This window comes from Carcharhinus amblyrhynchos, chromosome 8 (genome assembly GCF_965287045.1).
Source record: "Carcharhinus amblyrhynchos chromosome 8, sCarAmb.v2.hapA, whole genome shotgun sequence".
Lineage (NCBI taxonomy): Eukaryota > Metazoa > Chordata > Chondrichthyes > Carcharhiniformes > Carcharhinidae > Carcharhinus > Carcharhinus amblyrhynchos.
In genome coordinates this window covers 46,128,960-46,145,814 of record NC_137331.1, presented here as the reverse complement: position 1 = coordinate 46,145,814, position 16,855 = coordinate 46,128,960, and the positions used below count along the sequence as shown (strand labels likewise).

Genomic DNA, 16,855 nt, shown 5'->3' with positions numbered 1-16,855 from the left:
GAATTCTATACCCCAAAGGGCTGTGAAAGCTCAGTCATTGAGTATGTTTAAGGTAGGGATTGATAGCTTTCTCATAACAATGTAAAGGTTTATGGGGATAGTATGTGTAAACGACATTGAGAGGTGGCGCAGACACAGTGGGCAGAATGGCCTATTCCTGTTCCTAAATGTAGTAACTGTTTAATGTAGACAAATGCAGCAGCAGTTTGCATATAGCAAAGTCCTGTAAGAACTACTGAGGTGGTCAGTTGGTTAAAACAGTACTATTAGTTGTGGGATTTTATTTTGTTGGGTCATCAGAAAAAATTCCATCTTTTGAATTTTCCAATAGAGCGTCAGAGTAGCCATTTATATATTTAAAGAAGTCTGGTGAATATCTACGTTTACAATTTTGTCAAGGAGAAATCAGTTTTCAGAAAAGAGCAACGTCCCTTCACTCATCATGTTTGCATCAAGCATGAAGGCAAATGACTTCTTTTCAATCGTTTGTTAAAAGCATAATTTGTAGATTTCCACAAAGGGAGGTGAATCAAAAATATGGCAGCTCTTTTAAATCATATGTCTTTACAGATTGAGGAAGCTGCAATACAGATACATGACCCGGAGCTACGCAAACTGTTGAACCTTACCACCGCAGACCTACGTTTTGCAGATTTTTTGGTGAAGCATGTAACTGAAAATAGGGATGATATCTTTCTCGATGGGACAGGTTGGGAAGGAGGAGATGAATGGATCAGAGCCCAGTTTGCACTGTATATCCATTCCCTTCTTGCCACTACTTTGCAGCCAGGTGAGATATAATGTTTTTATACAGCAAAATCAGTTTATGAACACAGCAAAATAGTAAAATAAAAATGTGCATTTCCAAAGTATATTTGACTCGGCTTAATTCATGGATGTCAAAATTAGCCTAAGCCCTTAAAGACCAAGTAACTTGTCCTATTTGCAATTAGATTTAAGAGCAAAGAACAAACCCTTCAGCCCTCCACGTTTGTACTGACCATGTTGCCCGACTTAACTAAAACCACCTACCTTTCCGTGAACCGTACCCCTCTACTCCCATCCTATTCATATATTTGTCAAGATGCCCCTTAAAAGTCACTAGCATATTCGCTTCCATTACCTACCCTGGCAATGAGTTCCAGGCTTCCACCATCCTTTGTGTAAAGCATCTTTCTCGTACATCTCCTTCAAACCTTGCCCCTCTCATCTTAAACCTGTGCCCCCTACTAATTGACTCTTCCATCCTGGGAAAAAGCTTCTGACTATCCACTTTGTCCATGCCTCTCATAATCTTGTAGACTTCAGTCAGGTCGCCCCTCAACCTCTGTCGTTCCAGTGAGAACAAACTAAGTTTCTCCAACCTCCTCTCATAGCTAATGCCCTCCATACCAGGCAATATCCTTTTCTGTACCCTCTCCAAAGCCTCCACATCCTTCTGGTAGTGTGGTGACCAGAATTGAACACTAGATTCCAAGTGCGGCCTAACTAAGCTTCTACAAAGCTGCAACATGACTTGCCAATTTTTAAACTCAGTGCCCCGGCCAATTGAAGGCAAGCATGCCGTATGTCTTCTTGACTACCTTTTCCACCTGTGTTGCCACTTTCAGTGACGTGTGTACTTGTACATCCAGATCCCTTTGCCTATCAGTACTCTTAAGGGTTCACCATTCACTATATATTTCCTATTCATATTAGTCCTTCCAAAATGCATTACTGTTTAGTGCTGTTGTTTAATTGATGTGTGAATCTTAATTCAGAACTGCAACATTTTACTTGAAATACCTGAAAATCCAATCATGGAGGCAAACTTTTTTATATGATGATGTAAAAATAGGGATTTAGACAAATGATGAGGAGAATTGTAAAATACGTAATATTGGTGAAATCAGCATATGGGTGGCAAGGCCATTTAATTTTGAGAAATGTGATGTAATACATCTGGGGAAGAGGGAAAGAACAAATACATATAATGGAAGGACATTCAAGGGTGAACATGACTCCCAAGGATTCAAATATTAAATGACCATTAGAAAAGTGGTCATTTTGAAATGCCAGTAGCATTTTGAAAATTGAATTGGACTACTGACTCGCCTGGATGACAACAGGGATACCATATGACCTGAGACTAGCTCCACTGGTGGAGAAAAGACTATTTGGAGATTGAACACTGGTCTTTTTTGTAAATCGGGGTGGCCTTTGATTAAGTGAATGGGACAGAGCTATTACTTTTGTTTGGAGAGTCAGTGCTGTAACTATTCACTAAGGTTGAGAAAGAGAAATCTGGATAAATTTCCCTTGGAATGTAGGAGCATGGAAGGCTTCCCCATGAAGTGGAAGTTACCATTGGTTACTTTGGGGGAAAATTGTACAAATATTTGAAGCTGAGGAAGAAACAGAGCTGTGGGGAGAGCATTGGGAGTTGGCATTGTTTTTTTTTTGGTTGGTCCAATAGAGAGTTACTCAAGTACTGAATGGTCTCCAGTGCTGTAAAATTCTATGCTCAAATTTCTATGATCTATGAAAAAACTTCATTGGACTCTTATACATGCAAGTAATTCAGTAACATGCTTGTGAAGTGACTGCATCCTTTAAATTAGATCATGGCTATGTTGCAGTTCAGTTGTTTTGCTTACAATATATTTTGGGATAAAGTTGTTAATTCCCTAACGTAATTACATAATGACTGCAATTTCTAGTTAGGACAACCATTGTTATTTATGGTGAGCCAGAGATGCCCAAAACGTCAATACCAATTAGCCGGTTGAAAGGGAACACATTTCCAGTCAACTGTGCACATTCTGCTCACTCAGTGCATGCTGGATACTGCATGCACTGTCTGCGCATGTGCAGAACCAGTGCATGCCAGCTTTTTGCATGCACTTTCTCAGTGGAAAAGGTAAGAGTAAACTTTATATGATGGTACAATACAAACTAAATTAGATACTTGCTGTACCCAAGCTGATGAAGTGATACTCAGCTACCCCTCTTGATTGCAAAAGCCTTGTACAGTACAAGCAGCCTTTACTTCATTATTGTAGGTTTTACCCTTGGGTCTGAATCCAATTACTAATGGGCAAGGATCTATAGCATAAATCTGTCCTCTTCTACATTCATGTTGAAGTAAAAGGCATTGTGGACCCATAGAATAAATGCTTACTGAATATTGAACAACATTAAACTTTGGCTACTTTGGGCAAAGAAACTAATGCTGTGTAACAGAATTTGTAATCCAGAGAGCTGGATTAATGATATGGAGGGTGAGGGCTTAAATTCCATCATGCAATTGGAGAATTTAAATTCAATGAGTTAAACTCAGTCAAAATTATGGAACCGTTGAGTACAGAAGTACCAGATTGTTGTAAAATCCATCTGCTTCACTGCCCTTTAGAGGAGGAAAGCTTTTCTAAATAATGTGTAAGAGTGTTCTTGAGGCATTTTTATTTTTATCCTTAGTATGTGGCTTACGTTGAATGTGCCCTGGGGCAGTGTGATATGATGGTGCTGTATATCGTATTAGGATGACTTTTGGAAAGTAAATTTCAAGTCACCCCTGATGTGAGCTTTCTGAAGTAGATTTTGGACATCATTTAAGTCGGGGTTTGGATGTCCAGAAGCTGCATTATTTCAAAATTTGGATTGCCATTTAAGTAATTTTGAACATTTGTGCAAATACTAATTGAATGGAACATTGTCTTATCATGTACTGTTCCAATCGGCAACATCAGTATGTTTTTTACTCTGCTTCAGATAATGACAAAATGTTAGCAGACTATGGCATTTTGTTTATCTCTGCATGGAAGAATACTCACAACTTCAGAGTGTGGAATAGCAACAAACACCCTGCTGTCACTGAAGTCAATCCTGGGTAGGATGATATTTATTTCATTATTTTTTCGATTCAATTACTGCTGGATATTATGGGAATGGAGATGACTCTTGATTTTGACTTTTTTTAACAGATTATAAATCCCAAAATACAGTATGCATATCTGTAATATTTAAAAACTTGTATTTGCATCACAGAGTACAGTTTTTAAATTTTGATCTCATTTGAAAAAAGATAACTGGGTTAGCAGTCCAGAGAAAGTTTATTTGACTTGTCATTGGGAAAAAGCGCTTATTCTATGAAGAGAGGTTGAATAGGTTGAGCCTATATCCATCGGAGTTTTAGAAGATTGAAAGGTGATCTTACATGATAAGATTTTGAAGGAACTTCATAGGATCAATACCTGAAAAATGATTTCTCACATGGGAGAGAATAAAACTAGGGATATAATTTAAGAATAAAAGGTTCATCATTTAAGACTGAGATGAGGGGAAAATATTTGAGGGACGTTTCTTTGGAATTGTCTTCCCAGAAAGTAGTGGAGGCGGCATCTTCAAATTTATTCAAGGTAGAGCTAGATAGATTTTTGATAGACAAGCGACTAAACTTTAATAAAGATTGAGCGGAGATCATAATCAGATCAACAATTATATTGAATGGCGGTGCAGGCTCGAAGTGCAAATGGCTTACTCCAAAGCCCTATGTGTTGCATCCTAGAGGTGTTGCTTTCCTCACCATGTCTGTTGGTATCAGAGTTGTAGGAAGATTTGGGCCAGGACTTTGTACAGTTGAACCTGGATTCTCATCAGCTTATGATTCCAGCAGATAAATTCTTCCTGAGAACTGCAGGTCCATGTGTCTCCTCCAGCAGATGACATCCCTGATCTTGATGGTATCAGATAGGTCCAGTCTGTGCAAGGAGTAGGCAGGGATCAGTTTCTCCCCTCGTTGGAATTATTCCAAGTCAAAACTCCTTGTCCTTGATGGAAGACTATGCTTTGCTTTGCTTTTGTTTCCCTGCTGCGCATTTGTCCTTGCTGTTGTACTATTTCTTTGGTTTTTGGAAGTTGCAAGAAGTCAAATGTCGAACATAGTTATTTTTCGTTCATTTGTGGGACATGGGTGCCTGACCAGCGTTTATTGCCCATCCCTCGTTGCCCTTCAAACTGGCTTGCTAGGCCATTACGCAGGGCAGTTGAGAGTCAACCACATTGTTTGATTATTAATAATGCAGGAGAAATCTTGGTTGTAGAATGGGTGGTATTCCTATGCATTAGTAGGAATTAGCTAAGATGTTTGACGAGAGAATTTTGTTCCCTGATTTCTCTCAATGTATTTTTCATGGTTTGACCAAAATGTTCTGCCAGTTCATTCATAACAGGATAGAGTCATAGAAGTTTACAGCATGGAAACAGGCACTTCCATGTCAGGTACAAGATTGTACCTGCCTCTACTATTACCTCTGGCAGCTTGTTCCAGTCATGCACCACCCTCTGTGTGGAGAAAATTGCCCCTCTGGACGCTTTTGTATCTCTTTCCTCTCACCTTAAACCTATGCCCTCTAATTTTAGACTCCACTACCTTTGAGAAAAGATGTTGGCTATCTGTCATATCTATCTATGCCCTTCATTATTTTATGGACCTCTATAAGATCACCACTAAGTCTCCTATGCCCCAGGGAAAAAAGTCCCCATCTATTCAGCCTCTCCTTACAACCCAAGTCCAGGTAGCATCCTTATAAATCTTTTCTGCACTCTTTTTCGAGTTTAATATTCTTTCTATAATGGGGTGACCAGAATTGCACACATTCTTCCAAGTTTGGCCTTATTAATGTTTTGTGCAACTTCAACAAGACTTTCCAACTTCTGTATTCAATGTTCTGACCAATGAAACCAAGCATGCTGAATGCAGCCTTCACCACTGTGTCCACCTGTGATTCCACTTTCAAGGAGCTGTGAACCTATGCCCCTGGATCTTTTTGTTCAATAACTCTCCCCAGAGGCCTACTGTTAACTGAGTAAGTCCTGCCCTGGTTCAGTCTACCAAAATGCATCACCTCACATTTATCTAAATTAAACTCCATCTGCCATTCATCAGCCCACTAGCCCAATTGATCAAGATCCCATTGCAATCCTAGATAACTTTCACTGTTCACCATGCCACCAATCTTGGTATCATCTTCTAACTTACATAAATAAGAACATAAGAAATAGGAGCAGGAGTAGGCCATCTAGCCCCTCGAGCCTGCCCCGCCATTCAGTAAGATCATGGCTGATCTGTCGTGGCTCAGTTCCACATTCCTGCCCTCTCCCCATAACCCTTAATCCCCTTGCCTATCAAAAACCTATCAACCCACGTCTTAAAAATATTGAGCGAGGCAGCCTCCACCACTTCAACGGGCAGAGAATTCCAGAGATTCACCACCCTTTGAGTGAAGAAGTTCCTCCTCAACTCCGTTCTAAACTGCCCCCCCCCCCTTTATCTTGAGGCTGTGCCCTCTAGTCCTACTGTCCTTTCTGAGCAGGAAGAGCCTCTCCACCTCTATCCTATCCATCCCACTCAACATCTTATATGTCTCAATGAGATCTCCCCTCATTCTTCTAAACTCCAACTAGTACAAGCCCAGTCTATTCAGCCTCTGCTCATAGTTCAACCCCCTCAACTCCGGAATCAGCCTAGTAAACCTCCTCTGCACTCCCTCCAAGGCCAAAATATCCTTGCGTAAGTGCGGCGACCAAAACTGCACACAGTACTCCAGCTGCGGCCTCACCAGTGCCCTATACAGCTGCAGCAAGACCTCCCTACTTTTATATTCAATCCCCCTCGCTATGAAGGCCAGCATCCCATTTGCCTTCCTGACCACCTGCTGCACCTGCAGGCTGGGTTTTTGTGACTCATGCACAAGGACCCCGAGGTCCCTCTGCACCGTCGCCTGCTGCAGTTTTTCGCCATGTAAGTAATAGTCCTTCCTACCATTATTCCTACCAAAGTGGACAACCTCACATTTGCCAACATTAAATTCCATTTGCCAGTTCCTGGCCGATTTGTCCAGCCTATCTAGATCCTTCTGCAGACTCTCCACACCCTCCGCACAATTTGCCGTTCCACCAATCTTGGTGTCATCAGCAAATTTTGACACCATACACTCGGTTCCCTCCTCCAGATCATCTATATAAATGGTGAATAGCTGAGGCCCCAGCACCGACCCCTGGGGCACTCCACTAGTCTAACCATGCCTCCTAAATTCTCATCCAAATCATTAATATAAATGACAAATAACACTGGATCCAGCACTGAACCCTGAGGCATACCGCTGGTCATAGTCTCCAGTTTGGAAAACAACCCTCTCGCTATAACCACCCTTTGTCTTATGTCATCAAGCCAATTTTGTATCATTTGGCCACCTTGCCCTGGATCCCTTGAGATTTAATCTCATGCAACAGCCTACCTTGCAGTACCTTGCAAAGGCCTTGCTAAAGTCCATGTAGACAACATCAAGTGCACTGCTCTTATCTTCTTGGTTACTCCTTAAAAACCTTAAGTCAAATTCATGAGTCATGATTTTCCACTCAGAAAGCCATGCTGACTGACGCTCATCAGTTCTTGCTGTCTAAATGCCTGTAGATCCTGTCTCAGATGACCTAACAACTTATCCACTACAGATGTGAGGCTCACTAGCCTGTAATTCCCAAGCTTTTCCCTGCAACCCTTCTTAAACAAAGGCACATTTACCATCCTCTAGTCTTCAGGCACCTCACCTGTGGCTGTCGATGATTGAAATATCTCTGCTAGGGGACTCATAGATTTCTCCCTCGTCTCCCACAATGTCCTGGGATACACTTCATCAGGTTCCAGGGATTTATCTATCTTGATGCATTTTAAAACTACCAGCACCATCACCTCTGTAATGTATGCCCTCGTCAAGAAATCATTATTTGTTTCCCCAAATTCCCTAACATCCATGCGTTTTTCAATAAATACTGATGAGAAATATTCATTTAGGATCTCACCCATCTCTTGTGGATCTTGCTATGGGAAAATCACCACTTGGAGTCACATCTAAGATTCAACACTCAGTTTTATCGGACAAAGCTTTGGGAGAAACGTTGGGCTCTCTGCAATGCACATACCTTCTCAACTTTAAAATGGCAGTTGAGCATGTTTTATATGTTTTCAAATAATGGACAAGTACGGACATTAGCCGTTCACACATTGTTACATATAGAGTAGATAAGTACGGACATTGGCAGTTAACACGTCATTATATATAAAGAAGATACATTTATGCCCCCTCATCAATGACTGATCTCGTGAACTGAAACTCATTGTTTTGGCTCTGCTTTATCTCAAGTTAAGGTGCCTCAAGATCTGATCTATTTCCTGCACTGATGCAGGCACTAACAGGCTTTAACTCTTTGGGCAATGTCTGTGCCCAAGTCAGTACATCTTAATGCCTTTTCCCAGAGTCCATTTTGTACCAGGTAACCATCTTGTATCCTTTAATTTTGATTTTACTCCAACAATTTGCACATAACTTTTGGTCCTTAAGAGATCCTACTCTCTCCCTAGTTATTCTTTTGTCCTTTATGTATTTGTAGAAGCTCTTTGGATTCTTCTGTGCCTGATCTGCCAAAGCAATCTCGTCCCTTTTTTGCCCTTTTGATTTCTCTCTCAACTCTACTATACCCTCTATACTCTTCAAGGAATCCACTTGATCCCAGCTGCCTATGCATGTCACGTGACTCCTTAACCAGGGCCTTAATATGCCCAGTCATCTAGTGTTCTGTACTTTCACTCTGAAAGGAATGTGCTTCCCCTGAACCCTGGTTAACACACTTTTGAAAGCCTCCTACTTACCAGCTGTCCCTTTGCCTGCTGACAGATTCCTCCAGTCAACTTTTGAAAGTTCTTGTCTAATACCATCAAAATTGGCCTGGCCCAATTTACAATTTTAACTTCTGGGCCAGACCTATCATTCTCCATGGTGTCTTAAAACCAATAGCATTATGGTCACTGGTTCCAAAGGGATCCCTCACTAACACTTCTGCCACCTGCCCTTCCTTACTTCCCAAGAAGTGGTAACATAAGAACATAAGAAATAGGAGCAGGAGTAGGCCATCTAGCCCCTCAAGCCTGCCCCACCACTCAATAAGATCATGGCTGATCTGTCGTGTCTCAGTTCCACATTCCCGCCCTCTCCCCATAACCCTTAATCCCCTTGCCTATCAAAAACCTATCAACCCGCATCTTAAATATATTTAGCGAGGCAGCCTCCACCACTTCAACGGGCAGAGAATTCCAGAGATTCACCACCCTTTGAGTGAAGAAGTTCCTCCTCAACTCTGTTCTAAACCGCCCCCCCTTTATCTTGAGGCTGTTCCCTCCAGTCCTACTGTCCTTTCTGAGCAGGAAGAGCCTCTCCACCTCTATCCTATCCATCCCATTCATCATCTTATACGTCTCAATGAGATCTCCCCTCATTCTTCTAAACTCTAATGAGTACAAGCCTAGTTTATTCAGCCTCTCCTCATAGTTCAACCCCCTCAACTCCGGTATCAGTCTAGTAAACCTCCTCTGCACTCCCTCCAAGGCCAAAATATCCTTGTGTAAGTGCAGCGACCAAAAGTTAAGTTTTGCCCCCTCTCTAATCGGGCCATTCACATGCTGAATGAGAAATTCCTCCTGAATACACTCAACAAATTTCTCTCCATCCAAGCTATCCCAGCCAATGTTGGGAAAGTTCAAGTCCCCTACTATTACCATCCTATTTTTCTTGGAGCTATCTGTTACTTGCTTATGTTATTTGCTCCTCAATTTTCTGCTGACTATTTGAGGGCCTGTAGTACAATCTTATCAAAGTGATTTTCCCCTTAGTTCTCAGTTCTACTCACATAGCCGCAGTGGCTGACCCTCAGAAATATCCTCTCTCAGTATTGTCATTGACGTTTTCCTTAATGAAAAGTGCATCTCCCCCTCCTCTCTTACCTCCTATCGTTTTTTTTTCCATAGCATCTGTACCCTGGAACATTGAGCTGCCAGTTCTGTCCCCCACAAGCCATGTTTCAGTAAAAGCTATAATACCCCAGTCCCATGTAGCTACCCATGCCCTAAGTTCAACTGCCTTGTCCATCAGCCTCTTGCATTGAAATCAGTGCAGTTTAATCTGGACTTCTCTTGTTCTCTGTGCCCTGCTTTTGCCTGATCTGCCTAGAACTAGGATTATAGACACTGACGTTTTTATTTAATGTGCTCTCTTTAACTTGTGCTGTCCTCAACTTCTCTTCTGTCTACTTATTGCTTTGGGCCCCATCCCCCTGCCAAACTAGTTTAAACTCTCTTGAGCGGCTCTAGCCAATCTCTCTGCCAGGATGTTAGTCCTCCTCCTGTTCAGATGTAACCTGTCCCTCTTGTACAGATCACCCTGGCTCCCGAAGAGATTCCAGTGATCCACAAATCTAAATCCCTGCCTCCTGCACCAACTCTCGAGCCATGCATTCATTGGCCTAATCTTCCTATTCCTACTCACTAGCACATGGCAAAGGCAGTAGCATGGAAATTACTATCCTCGAGGTCCTGCACATTAGCCTTCTGCCTAACACTCTGTTCACGTTTCAGGACCCCATCCCTTTTCCTAACTATGTCGTTGGTACCAATATGTACAATGACCTCTGGCTGCTCACCCTTCCCCTTAAGAATGTCTTGCAATCGCTCAGAGATGTCCTTGACCCTGGCACCAGGGAGGCAACACACCATCTTGAAGTCTCAATTGCGGCCACAGAAACGCCTGTCCTTGCCTTTAACTTGCGAGTCTCCTATTAGTACTGCTCACTTGCTCTTTGCCCAACCCTGCTGTACAGCAGAGCCAGATCTGGTTTCACAGACCTGGCTGCTGCTGGTCTCTTTCCCCTGGGAAGCTGTTCCCCCGCAATAGTATCCAAAACAGTATACCTGTTTGAAAGGGGAATAACCACAGGAGACTCCTGCACTCCCTGCCTGTCTCTCTGGCAGTCACCTATCTACCTGTCTGAACCTGTGGTATGACAACCTCGCTGTAACTAGTGTCTATCTCACAGTTTGCCCCCTATATGCTCCACAGTGTGTCCAGCTGCCATTCCAACCGAACAATGCAGTCTGTGAGGAGCCTAAGCTGGACACGTTTCTCGCAGATAAAGTTGTTAGTGTGACTAAATTGCTCCCTAATTTCCCAGATCTAGCAGGAGGAGCATGTCACTGCCATATTGTCCCTTAACAACAGCTCCTCTGCAAACCACCTGCTGGAAGCAGTGTCTGCGCCGATGCAAATCTTTCCCACGACAACTGATCAGCATTGCTGCTCTGCTGGATGCTTGTTTTCACCTTGAACAGGATGGGTGTCTTCCTGAGGCCCACCTTCTGGAAGCGTTAACTGCACCGATGCAAATCTTCACCGTGACAGCCAATCAGCATCAATGTTCTGCTGCCCTCTGGACGCTCGTCTTCACTTGAACACGAAGGGTGTCTTCCTGAGGTCCACCTTCTGGGAGCAGTGACAGCACCAATCTTCTCCACAACAGTCAATCTCTATCACCACGCTACTGGACGGTGCAGAACCAATATGTTGAAAACAATCCTCTGGCAAGAAATTTTCAAATTCTTGAGATGCATTGAGGTCCATTGTTGCTTACCAGATGTTCAGGGAATCCAAACCTGCTAAATAGTTCTCCTAGCCTCTCAATAGTCATCTCCAAGAGTAGATTTCATACAAGATCTCTGGCCACTTTGAGTAAACATCGACCGTTAACAAAAATATGTCTTTCAAAAGATCCGGCAAAGCCCACGTTGCCAAGCCTCTTAAGAACATTCCCATGGATGTAACGATGCTCTGGGTTTCTTACCTTCATACAGGAAGAACATTTTCTGGTTTCCCTTCAATTTCTGTGTCCCGTCCAGGCCACCAGAAATAACTTCTCATTACTTCCTTCATGCATACAATTCCGGAATGTAACTCCTCTAATACTCGCTTTCTCAATGATGTCTGAGGGGTATGTAAATCCTCTAGAGCAAATCATTACGAGGGAGGAAGTGTTAGGTGTTTTTGAAAAGCATTAAGGTAGACTTGTCTCCAGAGCCAGATGGCACCTATCCCAGATTACTGAGGGAGACGAGGAAATTGCTGGGCCTCTAATGGAAATCTTTGTTATTCCGTTGACCACAGGTGAGGTCCCTGACGATAGCCAATGTTGTCTCGTTATTTAAGAAGGGTAGCAAGGATAACCCAGGTAATTATAGGACAGTGAGTTTGATGTCAGTGACAGTTAAATTGTTGAAGATCCTTAGGGATAGGATTGATATGCATTTGGAACTGAATGGTCTTGTTAGCAACAGACAGCATGGTTTTGTACAAGGGAGGTCATTTCTCACTAATTTGAGTTTTTTGAGGAGGTGATGAAAATGATTGACAAGGGAAGGGTCATGGATGTCTACATGGACTTTACTAAATCATTGACAAGACCTCTCATGGTGCAAAAAATTAAATCTGACAGGAACTAGTGAGTTGGATTCAGAACTGGCTTGGCCATAGAAGACAGAGGGTAGCAGTGGAAGGGTGTTTTTCTGAAAGGAGGTCTGTAACTAGTGGTGTTCCGCAGGATCAGTGCTGGGACCTCTTTGTAAATAAAAAAATGACTTGGAAGAAAACGTAGCTGGTCTGAGTAGCAAGTTTGCAGATGATACTAAGATTGGCGAGTTGCGGATAGTGATGAAGATTGTCAGAGAATACAGCAGGATATAGATAGGGTGGAAAATTGGGAGGATGGAATTTAATGAGGACAAACACGACGTGACTCATTTTGATAGATCCAATTCAGGTAGGAGCTACAAGATAGATGGCAGAACCATCAGGAGTATAGAGACACATCTGGGAGTACAGGTCCACAGACCTTTAAAAGTGGCAGCACAGGTAGAAAATGTGGTGAAGAAAGCATATGGCATGCTTGCCTTCATTAGCTGGGCATCAAGTATAAAAGTTATATAAAACGTTGATTTGGCCACATTTGGAATACTTTGTCCAATTCTGGTCACCACACTACCAGAAGGACGTGGAGGCTTTGGAGAGAGTACAGACAACGTTTACTAGGATGTTGCCTGGTATGGAAGGTATTAGCTATGAGGAGAGATTGAGTGAACTGGGATTGTTCTCCCCGGAAAGATGGAGGCTGAGGGGCGATGTGATAAAAAATTTATAAAATTGAGGGGCATAGATAAGGTGAACAGTTGGAAGCTTTTTTCCCTTGGCAGAAATGGCTACAAGGAGGCACAAGTTCAAGGTAAGGGAGGAAAGTAGAGATGTGTGTGGGAAGTTTTTTACACAGGTTGGTGGGGGGTCTGAAATGCACTGCCATGTAAGGTTGTCCAGGCAGACACATTAACGACATTTAAGACATATCTGGATCGACACATGAACAGGTGGGGGTGCAGGCAGTTGGTCTAGTTTGGATAAAAACTGTGACCCCATATAGGAGATGTCCTGACTGTACTAATAGCTCAATCTTCTGGAGTAGTACAGCTTAAAGTTAGGTGTTTTGAGGTCTTCCCTCGTAATACCATATTCATCACTTGGGAGAATATAGGATTACTCCAAGTGTACATCCTCTTGCATCTAGAAGTGACTGGTGTATTGTCTAATTCAAAGTAGAAGATAGTCCCACTTGAATAGTTTGACAAACTACTTGGTACTGGTGATTTTTTAAAGTTCATCCGCGTTACCGTGTAGACTTGACTGTCAGTACTTTTTGGTATAAGTATGTGCTGATGAAAGCAATATCCCTCTCTGTATTCGTTTTGCTGCAAGTGATGGAATTTCCATGTGTGGTCCAAAAATGGCCATTAATAGGCGACGATCCCTTTAAAAGATAAATTCTGTCCTGTACAGGAATTGATGGAATTTCTTTACTTCAAAGATGATCCCTAATGTTTCCCTTCCAAAGTGTGCATAATCACTTTCAGCTTTGCTCAAGGTTTAGGATGCAAAAGCATGGATATTTCATCAACTAATGGCATGATGTGACTTCTACACCATAAGGAGATTCATCACAAGCTAATTATAGGGGTAGAGTAGGATCAAAATGTATCAGAACTTCAGATTTGGCTTGTACAAAAGCATTATTGCAATGATCCGACAACTGGGGGGTGGGGGGGGTCATTGTTTACAGGTATAATTCAGTAATCATTTAAATTATTTGTACATCTACATATCTTTACTTATTTTTAAACAAAACTTGTGCAATTTGAGAAATGGAGTTGTTTGAAAAATTGACATTTCACACAGGAGGATCCTTGCTGGCCCCCTATTGTTTGTCATTTATATAAATGACATCGATGTCTATGTGAGGGGTAGCATTGGTCAATTGGCAGACAACACAAAGATTGAACTGGTAGTTAAGTGAGACTGTGTGTCTTGGGCTACAAGAAGATAAAGACAATGGTAGAAAAGTGACAGATGGAATTTAACCCTGAAAAGTGTGACGTGATACACTTTGGAAGGAGTAATTTGACAAGAATGAACGATAGGACACTAGGAAGCCCTTTGGAACAAAGGGACCTTGGCATGTTGGTCTACAGATCCCTAAGTGGACGGGCATGTTAGTAGGGTGGTTAAAAAAGGCATATGGGACACTTGCCATTATCAATTGAGGCATAGGTTACAAAAGCAGGGAAGTCATGTTGGAGTTGTATAGAACTTTGGTGCGGCCGTAGTTAGAGTTTTGTGTGCAGTTCTGGTCACTATTATCAGAAGGATGTGATTGCACTGGAAGGGGTGCAGAGGAGATTCACCAGGACACTGCCTGGATGGAACATTTAAGCTATGAAGAGTTTGGATAGGCTTGGGTTGTTTTTGTTGGAGCAGAGAAGACTGAGGAGCGACCTGATCAAGATGTACAAGATTATGGGAGACATGGACAGAGTGGATAAGGAGCAGCTGTTTCTGTTAGTTGAATGGTCAGTCACAAGGAGAATAGGCTCAAGATGAGGGGCAGGAGTTTTAGGGGGTTGAGGGAAAAACTGTTTTACCCAGAGGGTGGTGACGGTCTGGAATGCGCTGAGTGGGAGAGTGGTGGAGGCAGGTTACCTCGCATCCTTTAAGAAGTATCTGGATGAACACTTGGCACATTATAACATTCAGGGCTGTGGGCCAAGTGCCGGAAGATGAGATTAGGTGGGAGTTCAGATGTTTCTAATGTCCTTCTTCTGCACTGTATGGCTGTATGATTCTCCAGACAGTACTTGGGAGCTAAGAGATACAATCTGGGGTGCTTCAGTGCCACTGGACTAAGGCTCTAGGTCCTGATAACATACTGAAGCCTTGCTCTCCAGAATGAGCAAGCTGTTCCAGCACAGCTACAATGCAGGCATCTACGTGCCAGGTATGCCATTTCTGCAAAAAAGCAGGACAAATCTAACCCAACTAATTACCACCATATTAGTTCACACTCGATCACAATAAAGTGATGGATGGTGTTTCCAACCATACCATGAAGCAATACTTACTCAGCAATAACATGCCTGCTGACATTTAGTCTGGGTTCCATCGCATTCTGTCAGCTCCTGACCTCATTGCTGCCTTGGTTTAGACATGGACAAAAGAACTGAACTCGAGTTGAGGTGAGAGTGACTGCTCTTGACATCAAGGTAGCACATAACTGAGTGTGGCATCAAAGAACTGAATCTTGAGCGGAGGGGTTTCTGTACAGGTTAGTCATATCGAGCACGACACAAAATGGTTGTGGTTGTTCGAATATGTCAGTGTCAAATATCTCAGTTCCAGGACACACTGCAAGAGTTCCTCAGGGTAATGTCATAGGCCCAATCATCTTCAGCTGCCCCATCAAGGGGAGAGGCAGTGGTGTAGAGGTCTTGTCACTGGACCAGTAACCCAGAGAACTAAGGTAATGCTTTGGGGATCTGCATTGAAACCCATCATGGCAGAGAGTGGAATTTAAATTCAATATAAAACCTGGAATGAAAAGTTGAATGATGACCATTGCTGAAAGTCATAAAAACCCACCTCGTTCATTAATATTCTTCAGGGAAAAATATCTGCACCCCATCAACAGCACTTTACAAACCTTTATCACCTAGAAGGACAAGGGCAGCTGAAGCATGAGAACACTGCAACCTGCAGGTTGCCCTCCATGCCATACACCACCCTCACGTGGAACTCTATTGCTGATTGTTCACTGTCACTGGATGAAAATCCCAAAATTCCCTCCCTAACTGCATTGTGAGTATACTGCCTGTACTGCAGTGGTTCAAGAAGATAGCTGACTACCTCTTTCTGGAGGTCAGTTAGGAATGAGCAATAAATGCTGGCCTAGCCAGCAACAGCCAGATACCATAAATGAATATAAACAAATCAATAGCCTTCTCTCCATTGGAAGAAGAAAAGTGGGGATCTTTGTTGATGATTACACAATGTTCTGTGCCATTCACAAGTTCACAGATATGGAAATAGCTCCAGTCCATATGCAACAAGACATTCAGTCTTGGGATATAATTAAGAGGTAGATTTCACACCACACAAGTGGCAAGCAGTGGACATCTCCAACAAGAGAGAATGTAACCATATCCCAGTGATATTCAATGGTGTTTCCATCACTGAATCCACCATTATCAACAGTGTGGAAGTTACCATTGAGCAAAAACTGAACAAAACCCACTATATAAATAGTCTGGCTGCATGAGCATATCAAGCATTAGGAATTCTGTGGTGAATAACTCACCAACTGACTTCACAAAGTCTGTCCAGCATTTAAAAATCACAAGAATATCTTGGAATGTTCTCTGCTTAATAGCAGATTGGATATCCATTACTTCAAGCGTTCACTCACTCACCACCCTCGCACATTGGCTACAGTGTGTAGCATTTGCAAAATACATGGCCTAGCACTCTGCTCCTCCCTCTGCCACTAGATCTTCACCTTCCTAACCCGTAGACCACAGTCAGTAAAGATAGGTAACAGTACCACCTCCAAGATTATCCTCAACGCA

The 16,855-nt window shown here is 42.6% G+C and overlaps 1 protein-coding gene across 1 annotated transcript in view; it reads left to right on the top strand.

The window, feature by feature from the left end:
* avl9 (AVL9 homolog (S. cerevisiase)) overlaps positions 1-16,855 on the top strand; it is a 167,109-nt gene that overhangs the window by 125,004 nt on the left and 25,250 nt on the right. Inside the window, exons 12-13 of the mRNA XM_080194003.1 lie at positions 571-790; positions 3,751-3,868. Of these exons, the coding sequence (XP_080050129.1) occupies positions 571-790; positions 3,751-3,868 (338 nt within the window). The remainder of the gene's footprint in view (positions 1-570; positions 791-3,750; positions 3,869-16,855) is intronic.